General features: G+C 40.4%; 1 protein-coding gene and 1 long non-coding RNA gene across 3 annotated transcripts in view; both read left to right on the top strand.

The window, feature by feature from the left end:
* Nucleotides 1–19,073, top strand: part of LOC121506067 — a 354,205-nt gene that overhangs the window by 158,567 nt on the left and 176,565 nt on the right. The gene's annotated exons all lie outside the window — the stretch shown is intronic.
* On the top strand, nucleotides 916–5,861 carry LOC121506066 (SLIT and NTRK-like protein 5). The gene is made up of 2 exons (XM_041781567.1): nucleotides 916–1,290; nucleotides 2,476–5,861. Exon 2 carries the CDS (start codon nucleotides 2,538–2,540, stop codon nucleotides 5,163–5,165), a length of 2,628 nt encoding a protein of 875 aa, XP_041637501.1. The 5' UTR covers nucleotides 916–1,290; nucleotides 2,476–2,537; the 3' UTR covers nucleotides 5,166–5,861.

The raw sequence follows: 19,073 nt of genomic DNA, 5'->3' as shown, positions 1-19,073 counted from the left end.
TCATGTGTAAAACCAGAAATGGCTGCCTCAGTGGTTCCACCTTTACAGCAGGTATTCAAAGCATCCATTAAACGTATCCCAGAAGCCTGCAATCATGTGAAGCCTGTCTGAAGGAATATCTTTCACACCGGGATAATAAGGAAGACATGATGAATGCCAGGATGAGTGTCAGGCCAAACCTGCTCCCCGCTCCTCTCTATGGAAGTACTGTGGCGTTCTGAAGAAAAACAAAGAGAGAAAAGGCTCAGCATGTCCAGTTGTGACTTTCAAAAGCATGGAAATGAGATGCTCTGCTTGGCAGGAAAAAAAAAAAAAAAAAAAAAAAACCTCTGAGTGACAAATCAAATGACGGCTGCAGCTGAATTAAAACACACCGAGTTACAAAGTGCAAGCCTGGAAACTCAAAGCCTGCCAAGATGCCTTTTTTCATCCCTGTGCTGCCCTCTACGGGTCTTCTTCCAGCCTCCCTCTCTCCTTTTTCTCTCTCTCCCCCCTCCCTTCTCCACAGCTCCACATTACCATACCCCCTTAAAGAGTATTGCACGCATTAAATTGCTTTTCATTTCCGCGCTGTGACAGTCCTGAGATTGGGGGATTTATGCGTTTTTACGAGTGATTCCAGCTGTCATACGATGGTAATTGTTTCATAATGTGTTCATCGCTGTAGGGGATGCGCTTGCTTTTGCACCAGTCGAGATCAAGTTCCACTAGTTGAAGCGTTGGTGGGGAGATAAAGCTGGTGCATGTACATGTGAGAGGATATCATGTGCCAAATGAAGGACTGGAGCTCCGGATTCGTGCGTCTTGGAGGACATACCCAGTGATTTGACCATCTATACATAAACTGGTACAAGCCGCACCACTGGCAGCAGACAAGGGGATTCGTGCCTCCGCTTCGCCAGTGCGCATGGATGAAAGTCACAGTTAAAATGCATGCGGCAAGTCCTGTCTGATGTGGGATTACGGAGTTTTTATTCGCCCCTTTTTCTTCACCATGTTCGAACTTTGGTTTTGGCTCTTTTTTCGAGATGATGCTGCTTATTTCAGGAAGAATACCGGATCCTGCTCACTGCCTGGCACGTTATTATTGGCCTGAATGAGACTGTCCTCTCCGATCGCTTTGGTTTATGGAGCTAAACACCGAGGAGACTTGACTTTAAGGATTTTTTTTTTGACAGCCAAAACGGAAGGGCGGGCGGTGAAATCCATGTTTTCTGTGAGCTTGGAGGAAAAAGAAGGCGCACAGCCGTGATTTTTCGGGATGCTTTGGCGTTTACCGGGATCAGAACGGTAAGAAAGCAACGATTTGTGTGTTTTTTCCATGCGCGCTGAGGCGTTTTAACATTTTAGGGGAGCTGTCCGTGGTGCTGAAATCTCTGTTTCCCCTTTTTTTTGCGCTGCTGCCGTGCAAAAACACGCATAGAGGCTGCATTTTTTTATGCCATCACAGTTTTATTCGTTCCAAATACCCCCCCCCCTCCTGCGCGCGAGGATGTAAGTTATATTATTCTCCAATTAGATTGAGCGTGTTAAAATGCGCATACTTGGGGAGATTTACGCGGCTTGATGTGATGTGTAGGCTTTTTGTGTTCTTTTAAGGAGCGCACACAGACTCGGTGCATGTGTGGGGGTCTGTGCACGCGCAATCACGCGTCTGTGGCGGAGAGAGAGAGGAGGGGAAGGAAGATAGAGGGGGAGAGAGACTATCTGTAACCTTCTATATAGCAGATGCCTTACAGAATACTTGATTATAGAATTATTTACCGCGCGTTAAAATGCTTTTTTGCGCCATTCATCGCCTTTCATCAACTCCTCTCCTTTCTTTTTTTTTCGCCCGTGGGCAGAAGAAGGGCTGCGACTGTCGCCTTGTAGGCTGATTTTTTCACATTTTCTATCACAGGCCGGGATTTTAACATGATCACGGACTGGCTTTCCTGAGCCATTTTAAAACCCAGGATCGTTTTAATCAGGCGCATAATTCCCCCACGTCCTCATGTTTGGACGGAGGCGGAGGGAAGGGATCCGGCAGTTTCCCCAAGTCGTCGGCTATACGGGGTGAGTGAATCTTATAGGAGTTGCATATTGGTGACCAGTTTGTGGGTAAAAGAAAAAAAAAGAGAGGAGCCACATTTATTTGTGGTCATCCTCAAGGGAGCGAATTAGTAAATGACCAGATCTATCAGTCTGCACGCGAGGGATGGCGATGGCTCCTGTCTCTCCTTCTCCTTAGATGGATTGGAATTCAGGCGAGCTATCAAAAATGCGCAGTGGCCATCCACCACTATCAACTTGCATTTGTTAAAGATTCATCCTTGTTTTCCGATGCAGACATAACACATCTGCATAATGAGAGCGCATTAATAGGCCTGCTTGTCTCAGCCTGTGAGGGTTTTGTCTTTGAATGCATTCTGTGTGAATTCTGCACTACTTTGTATTCTATAAAACAGAACTGGTCCTTCTCTTTCCCTCCTTTAGATGACACCTCATACTGGTACCTACTGCACTTGAGCGAGCTGGGGCATCCTCTCCCAGGAAAAATGCATATCTGGATCCTAAAAATAATCCTTCTGATTGCATCATCTCTGAGGCTGGTCGAGATGTATGACAATTATGGGGAGATCTGTCGAAACCTGTGTACGTGCGAAGAGAAGGAAGGGGTCCTGACGGTGAGCTGCGAGAACCGGGGGATCATCCGGCTGACGGAGATCAGCCCGGTGCATTTCTCCATGTACCACCTCCTGCTGACGGGGAACCTCCTGAAGAAGCTGTCGGTCAACGATTTCATCAACTACACTGGGGTGACCATCCTGCACTTGGGGAACAATGATATCTCAGAGATCGAGTCGGGTGCCTTCAATGGACTCCAGGGATTAAAACGTTTGCACCTGAACAACAACAAGATCGAAGTTTTAAGGGATGACACTCTGGCAGGGCTGGAGAGCTTGGAATATCTCCAGATTGATTATAACTACATCACTAATATAGAGCCCAACGCCTTGAGCAAACTACACCAATTAACAGTCATGATTTTGAACGACAACCTCCTCTCTTTCATGCCCCCTAATATTTTCCGGAATGTCCCCCTTACGCACTTGGACCTAAGGGGGAACCGGTTAAAAGTGTTCCCCTACATCGGCCTCTTGGAGCACATGGACAAAGTTGTGGAATTACAGCTGGAGGAGAATCCTTGGAATTGCTCGTGCGAGCTGATCGCTCTGAAGGCTTGGCTGGAGAGTATAGCTTACACGGCGCTAGTAGGGGAGGTGGTGTGCGAGACGCCGTTCAGGCTCCACGGTAGAGACCTGGACGAGGTCTCCAAGCAGGAACTCTGTCCGAGAAGACCCCCAGAAGACACGGTGAGGCCTGCGCCTCCGAGCAGCACCAATGGATACTACCAGACCACGCCTGCTGCCGTCACGGCCTCCGCGACCTCCTCGGCAGTTTTTAGGTCGTCATCTAGGCCTACCAAGGGCACAAGGCAATTCAACAGAACTAGGTTAAAGCCCACGTCACGAATACCAGGTGGCAACCCTTACAATTATGGCCCAATGATTTCTTTTCAGACCAAATCTCCTGTGCCTTTGGACTGTCCCACTGCCTGCACTTGTAACCTGCAGATCTCTGAAATTGGGCTTAATGTCAACTGTCAAGAGAGAAAGATTGAGAGCATTTCTGATCTAAAACCCAAGCCATACAATCCTAAAAAGATGTATCTCACTGGAAATTACATCCCTGTGGTGCGGAGATCAGATTTTGTTGATGCCACTGGATTGGATTTGCTTCACTTGGGTAACAACAGGATAAGTCTTATACACGACCGGGCTTTTGGGGATTTAACCAACCTGCGTAGGCTGTATTTAAATGGTAATCTCATGGACAGGCTGACAGGAGAGATGTTTTTTGGTTTGCAGAACCTGCAGTATCTTTATTTAGAATACAACAAAATCAAGGAGGTCGACGCGGGCACCTTCCGCTACCTCCCTAATCTCCAGCTGCTTTTCCTCAACAATAACCTCCTGAAAACCTTACCTGTGGGCATCTTTTCCAGCCTTTCCCTCTCTAGGCTTAACCTACGTAACAACCATTTCCAGAACCTGCCTGTGAGTGGGGTTTTAGACCAGCTGAAGCTGTTATTGCAGATAGATTTGTTCGAAAACCCTTGGGACTGCTCTTGCGACATAGTAGGGATGAAGATATGGCTGGAGCAGTTGAACGCAGGGACTGTCGTGAACGAGGTGGTTTGCGAGACGCCAAGGCGCCACGCCGGTATGGACGTACGCTCGATTCAGTCGGAGCAGCTCTGCCCGGACTACTCGGACACCTACGTTTCGCCGACTCCCCCGACGGAGGAGCCCATGGACGACCGAGTCGTCACCACAAGCGCCCCGCAGAAGATCGAAACGCCCAGCAGCACCGTCCCGCTCTCCGTCCTCATCCTCAGCCTCTTGCTCGTCTTCATCATGTCTGTCTTTGTGGCGGCCGGGCTCTTCGTCGTGGTCATGAAAAAGCGCAAAAAGTCTCAAAGTGACCGCACTAGCACCAACAACTCAGACGTGAGCTCGTTTAACTTGCAGTACAGCCTGTACAGCAACAGATCGGGCCCTAAAGTGAAGGCCCCGGCAGGCCACGTCTACGAGTACATCCCCCACCCTATGGGTCACATGTGCAAAAACCCCATTTACAGGTCACGGGAGGGGAACACAGTGGAGGATTACCGTGACCTCCATGAGCTCAAAGTCACATATAGGAGTACGCCGGATGAAGAGAGGGATAGCAGTGCGATGCGGAGCCCAGCATACAGCGTTAGCACCATTGAGCCACGTGAAAACCCCTCCCCTGTGCAGGATGCCGACCATTTCTTCAGAGGCATCCTGGAGCCGGATAAGCAGCCCCCTCACCAGTCAATGGCATCCATTCCTGCAGGTGCCAATTTAGAGTACAAGTACACAGGGCCTGTGTCGTACACGTACAACCCAAATTTTGATGTCAGACGTCAGTTCTTGCACCCGGAGAGGATAAGAGAAACGGTGCTCTACGGCACAGCACCCAGTACTGTTTATGTGGAGCCCAACAGGAATGAATACCTGGAGCTTAAAGCGAAACTCCAGTCTGAGCCCGATTACCTCGAAGTTCTTGAGAAACAGACCACCTTTAGCCAGTTCTGAGCGACAGAATCCCTAATGAAGCATTTTGACCCTCCTTGAAATAAACAGTTTTTAAGGGTGCCTTGGCACGACACAAACAAAGCAAAAGCAAAGGAAACGGGGTGTGCCGAACAATCTTATTCTTATTTCTGAAACATGACATTACAGGAATGGATACAGCTTTCTGAAACATGGATGAACAACTACTTAACTGATGATGCAAAATCTATTTTTCTATGGTGAAGATCGAATAACACACAAAAATGTACAGGTAAATCTTACCCAAAACGTTCATTTTCAGGAATATAACCATACATAAGGTATATTGTGAATCAGAAAAGAAATGTTTATAAGAATCACTCCTGGACAAAAACACTGTACAGCAGATCATCAAACTGTGTAGGACTATTTTCTGCTGTAGTCTGTAAGTAAGTATTTATTGATATAATCTGCCATGTCTTTTCAAAACTTTTGATTCTACATCAATATTACCTGTGTCATCATACTCCATGATCCTCTGGAAAGGCTTCTGTTTGTAGTTTCATTTACTGTAGCTCTGCATTGTAAAAGTGGCTTTTTTTGAGAGTGGCACACCCCCAAAAATGTTCAAAAAAGACTGCGTCATTTGAAGAAGATTAAAAAAAAAAAGAAGTGTCTTTGTATGCTTTCTGCACTTTTTGGAAATTGGAAGGCGATGTCAGCCTTCGATGAGCTCTCATAAAGGAGATTATTATATTAAAAATGAATATGGGTATTCATTCTTAATATGTAGAGTTGATATGTTATCAAACCAACTCCAGAAAAAAAAAGATCATATTTGAAATTCTGTTGTGTAATACTGATATTTTAATCAATGTAACACCTATTTTTATACGAGCATTCGCAGATTCTCTATCCCTTATTTGTTTTGATTGCTTTGCACTTATTGCACTATATTGACCAAACTATGTTATTGTCATCAAATAAACATGATGTCAGGTTCATATAATGTGCTTATAAGGAGGCTTGGTTGGAAAAATATGGAGGACGGCCTGTGGGTTTGGTCCAATATTTGATTTCAGACATTAAATGGAAGAATTTTTCAATCTTAAAAGGAATTCTAGGGATTTTTCTTCTAATCAGATTGCCTTTATTTTGAGCTCAAAGCGGACAAAGACAGTGCATATGCTTCACTCAGCGAGGATTACAATCAATGGGGTTCAATCAATGAGGCTGTCCCTTTGCTATTATACCATGCAATCACATATGCTGCCCAGAAAGCAATGACTAAGTCATTTATATCAACAATATTAGAGAGGGTGCCGATGAAATGCTGTTTTAGCAACATGATGGTGGCAGGGGTATGGGCTTTGATTAAGACGTACAGCTTCTCCATTCACAACTGCATCATTAGAATCTTGTTTTTTTTTGTTTTTTTTGTTTTTTTTTTACATAAAAATACAAATCATGGAAATGCAATCACATATCTGCTCATTTTTCTTTTGTTCGAAACAAAGAGAGGGGGCAGGGCAATCCAAATCAGCTTAGAGAGCCTGAAGAGGACATGCATCCCTGTATTTTCTTTAACTCAGCTTTAGTTATAATGAGTACATTTTAGTGCTTTTCAAAGATCTTGACTTGTTATTTCACTATCTTGACATAAAGCTCTTGTTTCCTTGGGGAACATGAATTTAAGCCATTCTCAACATCTTGACTTTTCTAAATTAACGTGTTGATACTATCATGTTTCACTTGTGAAACATGATAGTTATTTTCTGGGGATCTTGGCCTCAGTATGTCATAATCTTGATAACAGCACTAGTTTCTATGTGTAAACAAGTCAGTTGGGATTGTTTCCCCAAGATCTTGACTTAATCATGTCAGAGTCACTATAACAGTGCTGGTTTCGATGTGCAAACAGTTCAATTGATGTTGTTTGCTTAAGATCTTGACTTAATTTTGCTATTATCATGTGATAGCAATGCTGGTTTTCTGTGAAAACAGTTCAATTTTGTATTGTTTTACCAGGATCTTGACTTAATCATGTCGTTATCATTATAACAGCAATGGTGGCCTTTTGCAAACATTTTAGTTGATGTGGTTTTCCCAGGATCTTGACTTATCATGTCATCATCAGGATAGAACAATGCTGATTTGCTGTGTTAACAGTTCAGTTGATGTTTTTTTTTTTTTTTCAAGATCTTGACTTAATCATGTCATCATCATTATAACAGCACTGGTTTCCATTTTCAAACTGTTTGGTTGATGTGGTTTTCCTAGGATCTTGACTTAATCATGTCATCATCATTATAACAGCAATGGTGGCCATTTGCAAACATTTTAGTTGATGTGGTTTTCCCAGGATCTTGACTTATCATGTCATCATCAGGATAGAACATTGCTGGTTTCCTTTGTAGTTGGTTACATGTATCTTGTTTTCTCAAGATCTTGATTTATTTTGCCATTATTATGAGATAGCAATGCTGGTTTGCCCCACACCAGACCAATGAATGTGGTTTTCCCTGGATCTTGTCTTGATCATGTCTTTATCATGAGAGAACATTGCTGGTTTCCTTTGTAATTGGTTACATGTATCTTGTTTTCTCAAGATCTTTACTTATTTTGCCATTATTATGAGATAGCAATGCTGGTTTGCCCTGCAACATACTATTTAATGTGGTTTTCCCAGGATCTTGACTTAATTATGCCATTATCATGAGGTAACACTGCTGGTTTCCTGTTTAAATGGTTTAGTTTATGGTTTCTCAAGATCTTGCTTCTGTTTTGTCTTTATCTTGAGATAACTGCTTTGGTTACCTGTTAAACAAATGGTTAGTGCAGTTGTTTGCCCAAGATCTTGTTTTGTAATGTCATTTTATTGCGATCTTGACTCCAATGTAATCTTGAGTTAAGAATGCTGGTTTCCCTTGTAAACATGTTAATTGAAGGTCTTAAGATCTTGACTTTACTATGTCACTATCTTGAGATAAGACCCCTGGTTTCCTGTTAAAACATGAATGGTAATTGACATAATTGTCTTGATCTTGACTTCATAGTTATGTTGAGTTAAGAATGCTGGTTTCCCTTGTAAACATGTTCATTGAAGTTGTTTTCTCCACATTTGACTGTGTTGTGGTTTTGCAGAGATCTCCATGCTAGTGTCCTGTGTGAAGAAGTCAGTCTATGTTGTTTGCACAAGATCTTGACTAAACGGTGTCATTATATTGGGAGAAAACTGCTGGTTTCCTGTTTAAACATGATTATTGAAGGGATTTTCATTGAGATCTTGACTTGAATATGTCATCTTGGGTTAGGGATGCTGGTTTTATTCATTTCCTGTTTTTTCTCATGATCTTGAATTCGTTGTGTTAAGATCTGTTTTCACATTGTAACTGAAGTAAGCTCTTTCTTAAGATCTTGATTTGATTGTTATCTTGAGTTAGGAATATTGATTTTGCTTGTAAACATTTCAATTTATGTTGTTTACATGAGACCTTAATTATGTCATTATCTTGGGAGAAAACTGTCGGTTTCCTGTTTAAACATGATTATTGAAGTAAGTTTCATTGAGATCTTGACTTCAATATCTTATCTTGAGTTAAGGATGCTGATTTCCCTCGTAAACATGGCATTGTAGTTGTTCTTTCAGGATCTTGACTTTGTTATCTCATAATCTTGTGATAAGACCACAGGTTCCTTTAAAAATTTGTATATTAATCTTGTTTTCTTAAGATCTTGATTTCATTATGTCATTATCTTGGGAGAAAACTGCTGGTTTCTTGTGTTCACATGGCAATTGAAGTCATTTTCTTGTGATCTTGACATCAATGTTTTATCTTGATGATGCTGGTTTCCCTTTTAAGCATGTTAATGGAAGCTTTTCTCTAAAGATCTTGACTTTGCTGTGTCCTGATCTTGAGATCAGACCGCTGGTTTCTAGTGTAAATTAGTCAATTGATGCTGTTTTCTGAAGATTTTGACATTATTGTGCAATTATGTTGGGAGAAAACAGCTAGTCTTGGTGTACACATGATTATTGAAATAATTTTCATGAGATCTTGACATCAATATCTTATCTTGAGTTGGGGATGCTGGTTTTAGTCGATTCATGTTTTTGCAAGATCTTGAATGTTTATGTAATTATCCTGGGAGAAAAATGCTGGTTTCCTGTTTAAACATGATAATTGAAGTCATTTTCTTGATCTTGACCTCAGTAGGTTATCTTGAGAAAAGACCACTGGTCTCTTGTGTAAATTAGCCAATTTATGTTGTTTGCACAAGATCTTTAGTTTGTTATGTCATTATCTTGGGAGAAAACTGCTGGTTTCCTGTTTAAACATGGCAGTTGAAGTCATTTCATTGATATCTTGACTTCAGTATGTTATCTTCAGTTAGGGATGCTGATTTCCCTTGTAAACATGTCGATTTAGTTGTTCTCTCAGGATCTTGACTTTTTAACTTATAATCTTGAGATAAGACCACTGGTTTCTGTACTAATAAGTACATTAATCTTGTTTTCTCAAGATCTTGATTTCATTATGTCATTATCCTGGGAGAAAACTGCTGGTTTCTTGTGTTCTCATGGCAATTGAAATAATTTTCTTGTGATCTTGACATCAATTTTTTATCTTGAGTTGGGGATGCTGGCTTTAGTCGACTCATGTTTCTGCATAACCCTGACTTTTTTATGTAGTTATCCTGGGAGAAAAATGCTGGTTTCCTGTTTAAACATGATAATTGGAGTCATTTGCTTGATCTTGACTTCAGTAGGTTATCTTGAGATAAGGCCGCTGGTCTCTTGTGTAAATTAGCCGAATTATGTTGTTTGCACAAGATCTTGACTAAATGATGTCATTATCTTGGGAGAAAACTGCTGGTTTCCTGTTAAAACATGATTGTTGAAGTAATATTCATTGAGATCTTTACTTCAGTGTGTTATCTTGAGTAAGGGATGCTGGTTTCCCTTGTAAATGTGATGGTTGTAGTTGTTTTCTCAGGATCTTGACTTCATTATCTTATAATCTTGAGGTAAGACCACTGGTTCCTTTAAAAATTAGTATATTAACGTTGTTTTGATCAAGATCATGATTTTGTTATGTCATTATCCTGGGAGAAAACTGCTGGTTTCTTGTGTTTGAATAGTAATGGAAGCTTTTCTCTCAAGATCTTGACTTTGTTGTGTCCTGATCTTGAGATCAGATCGCTGGTTTCTAGTGTAAAAAGGTCAATTGATGCTGTTTTCTGAATATCTTGACTTTATTATGTAATTATGTTTGGAGAAAACAGCTAGTCTCAGTGTAGACATGATTGTTGAAATCATTTCCATGAGATCTTTACTTCAATATTTTATCTTGAGTTGGGGATGCTAGCTTTAGTCGATTCATGTTTTTGCAAGATCTTGACCTCATCATGTCATTATCTCAGGAGAAAACTGCTGGTTTCCTGTTTAAACATGGTAATTAGAGTCATTTTTTTAAATCTTGACTTCAGTAGGTTATCTTGAGATAAGGCAACTGGTCTCTTGTGTAAATTAGCCAATTTATGTTGTTTGTACAAAATCTTGACTTTGTTATGTCATTATCTCAGGAGAAAACTGCTGGTTTCCTGTTTAAACATGATAATCATAGTTATTGTTATAGGGATCTTAAATTCAGTATCATCCTGAGTTTAGAATGTTGATTTACCGTGTTTACATTATAATTTATGTTGTTTGCACAAGATCTTGACTTTGTCATTTTCTTGAGATTCTAATGTTGTTATTTGTGTCAACATCATTTTAGTTGCTTTTCTTAAATCTTGACTTCATTATCTTATAATGCTGGGATCATAATGCTGATATTCCTGTGTAGTTAGACAGTTTATATTGTCTCTAAATATCTTGACGTTGTTATTTCAGTATCTTGATAATAATGCTGGTTTCCTGTGTAGACATGATAATTTCAGTAATTTTCAGTCGGATCTTGAAGGACTGACTATCATGGTAAAGCCAGCGTTGTTGTTCAGGAGAAAGCAGAACTCCAGTGAGGACTCTGCTGAATTCTGTTTTCTAAAGGTATGAATGTAGACCTGGTCCACATGTAGGTGTTGTTTTTTAATGGAGGAGAACACGACCCCGTCCGTCTCCATTCAGGCGTTTCTGTTCATCACTACAGTGAGAGGTTCGCTCTGTGAGTTAAAGCATGTCAACAGTCCAGCTAGCAGCGTTAACACCAGCACAGATTTGGCCGTTCCCACTGTTGCCATGTGAGTGATAATTTCACCCACCAGTGACGTGAACAGCAGAGAAACCAGAGCGCTGTGTGACGTTACAACACTAGAACTGTTTTAGTACTCTAAGATTCCAGAAGTGCTTGAATAGTGACCTAAAACTCTGTTAATGTGGGAGAAACACCTCCAGTTTCAGGATTACCCAACCATGTGTGGACTAGGTCTTCATTATTACCCTGGTATCTCAGGAATAGGTGGTAATTTTCACTAGTTCTCACGGATTTTTATCTCAAGGTCAGGACAGAAATAAGTCATGATCTCTGCTGAATTTAGGTTGTTTTCTCCTTGATATCCTGGAAAAGAATCCTGTGATAGTTATAAATAATAATAATGCTGATTTTCCTGTTATGAAAGTGAGGCAAAAACAATTTAACAAGGGGAACCAGCATTGACTTCTCAAGGACATATCCGGTCAAACCTCTTTGCCAGTTTTTCTGTGATAAGTTAATATCAGCTACTTTCTTAAGATCTGGAGACAAACACACAAGGACTGTTTTTCAAAACAATGACATCACAAGGTCAAGATCTTGGGTCAGTTATGATACTAGAATGAAAATGGTTTTACTGTAAAAACCGTTAAATTCAATCTTGTTCTCAAGATTTAAAGAGATGTGTTTGAGTCTTGCAGGAATTGCAGCTTTTATATGAACACATGGACATGAAAGCAGAGCCTGTAAACGTTTTACACTTGAGTTGATTTTATAAATCAATCATGGTGTTTATAATTTCTACATGATGTCAGTTAAATAAAAATGTCATGTAAAATATGTGACTGCATAAATATTCACCCCCTCTTTGTTAGTATTTAGCAGAGTCTCCTTCGTGTGCAGTCCCAGCTCTGAGTCTGGGTGGATAGGTCTCAGTCCGGCTCAAACATCTGGACTCTGGAATTTTACTCCATTCTTGTTGGATTGAAGTCTGGGCTTTGACTCGGCCAACTCTGGGATGCTCAGAGCCTTGGAAATATTTTCGTCTCCATCCCCTGACTTGTACTTTTTAATGACTTGTCTTTGAGTTGCTTGGAGTGTTCTTTTGTCTTCACGGTGTAACGGTAGTCATGAAAACTGATTAGTGGGGCAGCTTTACTAGAAATTCCATAACAATTGTTCACTTTGTGATACAAGCATGAAATTTGGTACAGTTATAGCCAAAGGCATTCCCAAAAGATGTGGATATGGAGGCATCAAGAATGTTCAACATGGCACCTATGGCAGCCATTTTTCAGAATGGCCACCAATGATAACCGTTTTCGTATCAATTTTCTTATCAGGGATGGATATTTACTGATATTAAGGACCTAATCAGTTTAATTTGTCCATACCATTGGAGAGGGTGGAGGTTAGGTGAGAAATTGGCAGGGCTTAGATCAGAAATGGGTGTGGCTTAAACAGGGGTTGTTTTATTTTTGCAATCGCATATGACACACAGAAATTGAAAAGATGGAATGGAAATTGAGTTTGATGCTGTTTTTTAAACCTGGAATTGATACAGTTTGAACAAAAGTTGTTACCTGCTATATTTAGTTTATTAGAAAATTAGAGACACCTCAGAATCAATCAGTTCTTTTGATCTTAAGAATAAGAGAACCATTTCAAATTTACACTACGTTTTATATGAAATCAAAAGTTAAATTAAGTTTCAGATCAGTGTTTTTGATCACAAGAGTAAAAGAACTATTTACAATTTACACTAAGTTTTACATAACCTTCAGTGAATCAATGGAAACTTTTTTTTTTATTTTTCTGAGAGAGGGAGGGAAACAGAGAGCGAGGGGAGTGAGGTGTTTTTTTTAAGCGATGTATAAAATGGGGTTAAAAAATGAAAAGGGGGTGAAAGCACTTCTGTCTGTCGCAGCAGTCTATTCAACATTCTTCACAGAAACAAAAGGATGTACAGTTTAATTCACACACAACTCTCACACAACTCTTCTTACAAAAATTGACCTACACCTAGCCCGATCGTTCATCCAGTTCCATTTAACTCCTGTGCGATCTGTAGACCATCCGAGTAACTACATGAAGGCATGTAAAGCCCCGTTACCCTTGCCTCGGCCCTTTCGCGCTGGCACATCCTGTCAATTCAGGGGCGGCTATCTAACTACATCTGCACAATATCAACTAGATGAGGGACTAACATCAGATAGCATTTAGGAAACTAAACTATGCTACTACTAAACTATCACTAAAAGGAGTAGATTGATACGGACTGCAGAGATAATGACGTTAATGGCTAATGTATTTAGCTGACACTGAACCCCATGCTGAGTTTCACAGCAGTGGTGTCACCAGTGTGCTTCGACATCCACTCTACTACATTGTCTGTAACACATGACTACTGTCATAACAATTATTCATTTTTTTTAATTCTTCATCATCCTTTATTATCATCCCTGATTGATGAGAAAATGGTTATCATTGGTGGCCATTATGAAAATGGCTACCATGGGCACCATGTTGAAAATCCAGGATGCTTCCATATCCAGTTTTCTATGGAATGCTTTTGGCTATAACTGTACCAAATGTCATGCTTGTATCACAAAGTGAACAACTGTGGTTATCTCCCCCACTAGATGAACCAGTGACTGGACCTTCCAGACACAGGAGTCTTTATCCTGCAATCACTGAGACACATTCACTGCACTCAGGTGATCCCTGTTTCAATAACAGTGAGGCTAATCACACCAACCGTCTGGACCTCTGTCGGATTAGGTCACTTTAAATGGGATGAATATTTATGCAGTCGCTTATTTTACATTACAGATTTTTATTTAATTGACATAACGTTGTAGAAATCTGTTTTCACCTTGAGGCATTTTTTATTTATTCATTTATTTATTTATTTAAAACGCTCGATTTATACAATCAATGAAAGGATAAAACATCCAAGGGGGCTGGGACTTTTTTATAGACATTGTAACTCAAGATATTAAGAAACTGTGGGCTGTTGGTTCACATCCCAACCGTGTTATACCATTACATTTGGACACAATACCTGCTTTGCCTTGATGCTGACTGTATTTCATTGTTTTTCTCTTGAGAGATTTACTAGTAAGAAGCAAGGGTGGTGTTACGTCAAGATAAGGGCATAAGAAAGTCAAGATCTTGAGCCTTCTTTGTCAGTCCGCCCCCAGATTCTTACTTTGAGATTAAAATGCTGGTTTATTTTATTCTTCAGGTGACAGTGATAAAGCAAGCCTTCACATTGAGGGTTAAATTTTCTTTTCAAGTTGAGTGGTTGTGTGTATTTTGATTGTTTTAACAAAATCTTGTACTCATCTGGGTTCCTTGTGATAACATGCAGATTTCAGTTGTTAATATGCTATCATGTCACTAACTAGGTACCACAGAAAACCAGCATCATTATCTTGAAATGAGGACGCAAATAAGTCAAGATCTTGAGATTTTTTTCTACATCTGTCTTGCAGTCGTAAAGCTCTGTGGTAACTGGTTAATACTGGGATGGTAATTTAAAGTTGTGAATCAAAACAGGAAATTGCATTTACATACTAGTGTTGGCAGTAAATGAAGTAACAGAAAAAAACAGACTATACTAGTTCGTCCAAGTATAACCTCTGGAAATGGCTGAAAATCCAACTTAATTCAGGAAATTTGTACTAAATGGTGGATTCCCTGTTGCAGTTAGAGACATGGCCCCATTAGGTTTTTTGTAGATCTGCTCAAGCTGCACCTGCACACCAAATTGCATACAGCTCAGTTAAACTAGGGGAGCAATTTCACTGAGTTAATCTTCCAAACCTGTATCAGCTGAGGCAGGTCTAGCCTCAAACATGGGCAGAAGTGGGAGAAAAAAACCCACCTATAATCCACATAAACTGAGCATTAGCTATATGCTAACATATGATGGAAATTACCATTTAAAAGCTAACTGATAACATTGTCGTGGTATTTTTTAACTTAAACTATCTTAACCCTTTGAGCGCCAAAGTAAGCAACATTGCTGAGTTAAACAGGCTGTAGCTGCAAATATGGTGCCTAATGTTGTTACTACTTTACACTAGGAGATGGCGGACACGAGTAACTTCAATCCCAGCAGCATTTGTGGGCGTGTTTCTGTTAAAAGTTTTGGAGAGAGAGAGTTTGAAGATGCACCGCCGGTCGAGGAGACGAGGAAGTGGTAGAAGTGGTTGTAGTCGGAGCGTAAAAGAAAGAAAGTGAGCGAATTGTAGCGAGAATACTCACAATGCTGGGAGGAATAGTGGAATATTCACCCCTGTGACGATGACGTTCAGTCATCCGGTAATGGCATGCCTCAGAGCCACAGTGACTCCGTGCGCCATCAGAGTCCACCACCTCACCGGGACCGGGGTGGGAGTAATCTGCGAATGCCGATGAGGGGGCGGGTTTCAGGGGTGGTCAAAACACGCACATTGACGGAGGTAGCGGGAATAAAAAAACACCGCGGAGGTAGGGGCAGACGTGGTAGAAGCAGTGGTGGTGGTGGCCGCCTGGCGGCGTCAGAATATGCAAATTAGATGAGTGAATTTACTCCTACTACAAACTTTGGGTCATACTGAAGATTTTCCTCATTTACAGTATGCTTTTATCTCTAAACACTTTCAAGCTACAGCATTTTGAAATCTTGATATCACAATTTTATATTTTCTTGAAAAAACTGTGGCGCCCAAAGAGTTAAGCCTCAATGATGCTAGGCCATGTTTAATTCATTGGTTCCTAATCTAGGGTCAGACCAAGGCTCTGTTTTTCCTGAGGTTGCTCATTTTAAAAAGAAATCTGATTTTGATAAGATTAAATATGTTAGGATAAATAATGTCGGGGACACAACTGAAAATGATGCTAATTATGACAGCTATGTTTTTCCATGTGGGTCCTTTACATGCATGGGGGTCAACTTATCTTACATACAAGCAGTGATGCGTGTGTCTTAGCATCTCAGTTGTGCACTTTCTTCTTCATTACTTATTTAATTGTGGAAAGCAAACAGCATTTAGATGCTAATATCCACTGCTTGGTGGTAGTGCTGCATTACGACCAGACTCTGGTGAAAATTGTCACTTTTTGTATGCATTAGTGGCTGCTTCATCCTTTTTAATTTCTGTCCCGACATGAAAACCAGCATTTTATCTCAGAAAAAGAGACACAAACGAGGAAAGAAAATGGAGTTGACCAAAATGTATGCATGCATGTCTGCTTCAGGCCCCCGAACACCCCGTTTTTTGGAGGCGAGAGTAACGTCAGCAGGCTTTTAGGTCTTTTGTTCGCGGTGTCTTTGTTTCTAAATAGGAGCAAAAGCCTCTTTTGGAAGGTATCTGAAATGCTGGCTGGAGGGGCGTGTCAGTGTCTGTTTGAGTGACAGCAGCTGGCAGCCTGCTGCAGAGATTGTGTTGCACCGTGGGGGAAGAGGGAGACGGAGTAAACAAACTTGTGCTGCTGTCTGCACGTCACGGGCAGATTGCGTGCTGTTCGAGGCTTTGAAAAGGAAAGGACATTTCAGCCGTATGGATTTGCAGTTATGTGTTTACCTGCTGTTTAACACAGCGGCTTAGTCGCTGTTTAACCTGCAAATTCAAGTTCACTGTGCAGGTTTGTTGGTGAAGGCTCACCTTAAGAAGACAAGGTGCAGGATATGAAGCTCTGTGGTGTGTTGCATGCTGCTGTGTTGGATGTTTGGGGGTTTTTGCATGATTTTAATGCATTTTTGTTTATTTAGGTCTGCAAAATTGATGCTAGGGTTGGATCAAACATACATGTCCTCTTTTTGCTGCAAAAAAAGCACTGGAAAGAGGGATTCAGTGCACCAAAATATGCTGAAACAAACAAAAAAGGTGCTATTTAATTTTAGTTGGACTTTAAGATCCTCTTCAATTGACCCACTTAGATCTAATATGCAAAACAGGCCTATAAAAATGCAACGGATGCACCGTGCCACCATTTTCAGTGTGCGGTGAGCATCACAATTCAGGAATTCAAGGCAAGGGGGGTAAAAAAAAAAGCAGCTCATCCTTTCTAATGCACAGCAATCATAAGGATTCATAATCACCGCTGCAAACACAACTGTAGGTATTTTTTTCCACGAGCGGAAGATGTTTTCCCCAGGATTTTGACATAATTTCAGCGAGGCGCCAGCTGTCTTTTCTCAGTGACAAAAAGCAGGGAACTGAAAACCGGGGCCTGCTCAAGGCCCTCCTTTTTTTTGTTGGATCTTTTCATAGAAGCCCAGAATGGGAACAGAAGGCACCATTTGGGAGATGAGGAGTCCTGGAACCGAGTGTAACTGTGGATGTGTCATACGTGTAGCAGGGGATGTGAATCAGAGCCAAGAAGTGTGTGTGTGTGGCATGTGTGTGGAGTCGTCAGGCTTCGGTGGCCTATGGGATGGCAGGCTTTGACGTGGATTTCTGTCTTTTTTTATGCTTGAAGCTAAAAAGGACAGGATTTCAAACCTACTAGAAAGACTCTGAGATTAAAAACTCTGTTATCTCTGGTGATAACCATGCGCAAATGGGCCATGTATCCGGTAGTGACCAACCAACTCGATATGGAAGACGCTAAACGGCATGTTGGCACTCTCGGTGGGAAATCTGAGTACAAAAAAATCCAAGATGGAACAGTCGACCGACATAGAGTATTATGCACATTCTGCAGGAAGGAGTTTTCTTTTCACCGAAGCTTAAAATACCACATTAACGCCAAGCGTACGTTTGTCGGGGATTCTGCTAGCCAAGCTAGCGACAAACCACCCTCACAGAACTCCATATTTAAAGGGAGACTAAATAAAGTGAATATTTTTCATCAAATTGATCTGTATTGTTTCAAAATTTGACATTACCAGCTGCTTACTGGGTGCCAAACATGTCTGGCCCGGCTACATTTCTTGATTTAAAAATTTGGCCGAGTTGAATTTGTAATTGAATAGCCCTGGCATATATATATATATATATATATATATATATATATATATATATATATATATATATATTCCTTTCTTTATTGAGTCTGCTTGCTTATGCAAAATGAAATGTGACTAATATAGATTAAAAATGAATGATATTTAATCATGATTAATCAAAATTAATCCACAGCAATCCTGTGATTAATCTGATTAAAAATTTTAATTGTTTGACAGCACAAAAAAAAAAAATGATAATGAAAATAATCATCAAACTATCATTTTTATTATTGAATCATAACATATTTCTTCGATGGAGAACTATTGTCTTTTGTATTGGAGAGTTTAGACATACTGTTCCAGTAATGGTATCCATGTTTCATTAAAAAGAAAGAACAACAATAACAGAAATGTTGTTTTGGTGATGGAATTTTGTCCCATTTACTGGAAGGTTTCAGCATGACTTTCTTTTCAAATACTACGTTGCTTTTAACACAGAGAGTGACATTTTAATGCTGTTACGTTATTCTGTTCTAAATCTTCACCCAGGAGAAATGTTCAGAACTACGCTAAAGCAGCACAGCAGAAGAAACATGTGAAACAGTTTATTTGCATTTATTTAAGTTATTCTATTAATTTTGTTCCAAGATTTTGTTTTAGTTTTAAGATGAAATTGTTTTGGTTTTGATAATTGTGCCTGTTTATAGTCAGATTTTTCCACACTAAAAGCTTGAGTGTGTAAATAATGAGGTAAATTCGGTTTTAAACCGTAAGGACATGTTTTAATGACAGCATTAACATTATTTTGCCTCTCCA

Source organism: Cheilinus undulatus, linkage group 24 (assembly GCF_018320785.1).
Source record: "Cheilinus undulatus linkage group 24, ASM1832078v1, whole genome shotgun sequence".
Classification (NCBI taxonomy): domain Eukaryota; kingdom Metazoa; phylum Chordata; class Actinopteri; order Labriformes; family Labridae; genus Cheilinus; species Cheilinus undulatus.
Note: the sequence above shows the minus strand (reverse complement) of the source record. Positions and strands in the feature narration are given on the sequence as shown.